The following is a 2,631-nucleotide window of genomic DNA, read 5'->3' on the forward strand; positions in this document are numbered from 1 at the left end:
CTTCCCCCACGCGCTCATTCCTGGGGAAACTGAGGCACGGGGGGGTTTTCCCACTTTCTCCCCCAAAGAGGATCCAGCCCCGGGGGGGGTGAGGGGGTTGATGGGTCTGGAGGGGGGGGTGAGGGGTTCGGGGGGGGGTTCTCGTGGGTCCCCCACGCGTGACGCACCGGCCAGCAGCAGGCCGGGATCCTCCATCTCCAGACGCCGCTCTTGGGAGCGCAGGAAGAGCTGGAAGTCGATGCCGTGGGCGCGGGAGGGGGCGGAGAAGAAGCGTGGGGGGACACGCGAGGCGCCCCCCGGGTCGCTGCCCACGAAGCCCAGGTCGGACAGGATCTCCTCGGCGTCCCAGGGGCCCCAGCCCGGCACCCACGGGAGGCTGCGGGGCGTGGGGGGGGGGGGGACACACGGGACACCTCAGGGGGGTCCCACGGGGCTCACCCGACACACACCCCCCCCCCCAAGAGGAGACCCCTCCCGTCCCTACCTGGAGGGGACACGGGGGGGGACACGGGGGGGGACAGGGGGGGGGACACCCGAGGCCATGCTGTGTCCCCCCCTCTGTGCCAAGGGGGGTCCCGCGTGGGAGTGATCGCCCCTTCCTCCTCCTCCTCCTCCTCTTCCTCGCGCCGGGGGGGTGGGGGGACCCTCCAGCCCCGACTCTGCGGGACCCACGCACGGCGCTTCTCCCACGGGTGGGGGGGGCTGAGCAATGAGGGTCCCTCCATGGCCGGGGGGGTCGCGGGGCTCTCTGAGTGGAGGGGGGACACACAGGAGAGTCACGGGGGGCTCCTCCACCTCCTGCCCCGGGGAGGGAGGGACCCCAAACCCACTCTGGGGTACCCAAAACCCACCCTGGGGTACCCCAAACCCACCCTGGGGTACCCAAAACCCACCCTGGGATGCCCCAAACTCACCCTGGGGTACCCAAAACCCACCCTGGGGTACCCAAAACCCACCCTGGGATGCCCCAAACTCACCCTGGGGTTCCCCAAACTCACCATGGGATGCCCCAAACCCACCCTGGGGTTCCCCAAATTCACCCTGGGATACCCCAAATCCACCCAGGGGTTCCCCAAACCCACCCTGGGGTTCCCCAAACCCACCCAGGGGTTCCCCAAACCCACCCAGGGGTGCTCCCGGTGCCGGCATTCCCTTTCCCGGCTGCCCCATCACCTCCCACCCCACCCCCAGGCCAAACCCCTCCACCCCCAACCCCAAATCCCACCCGCGTGCCCCCCGCTCACCGGCTCGGGGGGCGGGTGGGCAGCCGCCTGTGCCCACTCGGGGCCCGTGGGCAGCGGCCTCCTGCCCCTCCCGGGCCGTGCCCGGCCCCCCGTCCGTCGTCAGAGGAGGGAACTCATCTGTCCGCGAGAGGAAACTCAACCGATCCCTCCCCGGGCGGGAGGTCAAACAACCCACCCACGACCGGGTCGGGGAGACGTCACTGGGGACCCCCACCGGGGGGGGGGACGACCCACCTTCCTGAGGGGTCCCGAACCCTCCCGAGGAGTCCCAAACATTCCCAACCCTTCCGGAGGGGTCCCAAACATTCCAGAGGGGTTCCAGATTCTCCAGAGGGGTCCCCCAATCCTTCCCGAGGGGTCCCAAACATTCCCAAGGGTCCCCAACCCTTCCAGAGGAGTCCCAACCCTTCCAGAGGGGTTCCAGATTTTCCAGAGGGGTCCCCAAATATTCCCGAGGGGTCCCAACCCTCCCGAGGGGTCCCAAACATTCCCGAGGGGTCCCCAACCTTTCCAAGGGTTCCCAATGCTTCCTGAGGGGTCCCAAACATTCCCGAGGGGTCCCAAACATTCCCGAGGGGTCCCTTGTACCCAGCTGGCCGTGACACCTCAAGGGGTGGTCCCAAACTGGATCCCTCGGGGATCTGGATCCCTCGGGATCTGAATATCCCAGGAGCTGGATCCCCCAGGATCTGGATACCTCAGGAGCCGGGTCCCCCCGGGATCTGTGTCTCCAGGAGCTGGATCCTCTGGATCCCCCGGGATCTGGATCCCCCAGGATCTGGATTCCCCGGGGATGAGGGGGATCCTGCCCGTCCCCGGGATCTCCGGGCTCTGTCCCTGCTCCAGCCCCGCTCCCGATCCCGTCAAAAAAGGCAAGGAAGCTCCCGGCAGGCGCTGCCCGCGGCCTCGGGGATATTTTTAGCCCGGGAGTGTTTGTGGATAAAGCCCCGAATTAAGCGTTCCCTCAGTCCCCCCCCCCCTCACCTCGGGGAGGGGAGGGGAAGGAGGGGGGATCCGGAGCACTCCGGGAATCGCTGAGCCTGGAATATCCCCTGGGATGGAGGGACACGGTCCCTGGGAGGGATGGGATGGGATGGGAAGGGATGGGATGGGATGGGATGGGATGGGATGGGATGGGATGGGATGGATGGGATGGCATCAGTGGGTGTCCCGTGGGAGGGGTTTGAGGGTCTCCCCCTGCCTTTTCACCCCCTTGGAGCTGGAGACCCCCCCCTACCTCCCACCCAGGGCTCTGGAGACCCCCAGGACCCCAAACGCTGCTGGAGCATCCCCTGGGATGGGCTGGGAATGATGGGATGGGCTGGGATTGATGGGATGGGCTGGGATTGATGGGATGGGGTGAGATTGATGGGATGTGATCGAGGGG

At 67.6% G+C, this 2,631-nt stretch overlaps 1 protein-coding gene across 1 annotated transcript in view; it reads right to left on the reverse strand.

The window, feature by feature from the left end:
• Window positions 1–376, reverse strand: part of LOC114072136 (neurogenic differentiation factor 4-like) — a gene marked incomplete at its 5' end in the record, with an annotated part of 16,415 nt that extends 16,039 nt beyond the window's left edge. Inside the window, one exon of the mRNA XM_027910057.1 lies at window positions 157–376. Coding sequence (XP_027765858.1) covers window positions 157–376 — 220 coding nt within the window. The remainder of the gene's footprint in view (window positions 1–156) is intronic.
• Window positions 377–2,631: the final 2,255 nt, after the last annotated feature.

The sequence above is a fragment of the Empidonax traillii genome, unplaced genomic scaffold (assembly GCF_003031625.1).
Source record: "Empidonax traillii isolate 1590-97213 ecotype Southwest subspecies unplaced genomic scaffold, ASM303162v1 scaffold2673:size19605, whole genome shotgun sequence".
Classification (NCBI taxonomy): domain Eukaryota; kingdom Metazoa; phylum Chordata; class Aves; order Passeriformes; family Tyrannidae; genus Empidonax; species Empidonax traillii.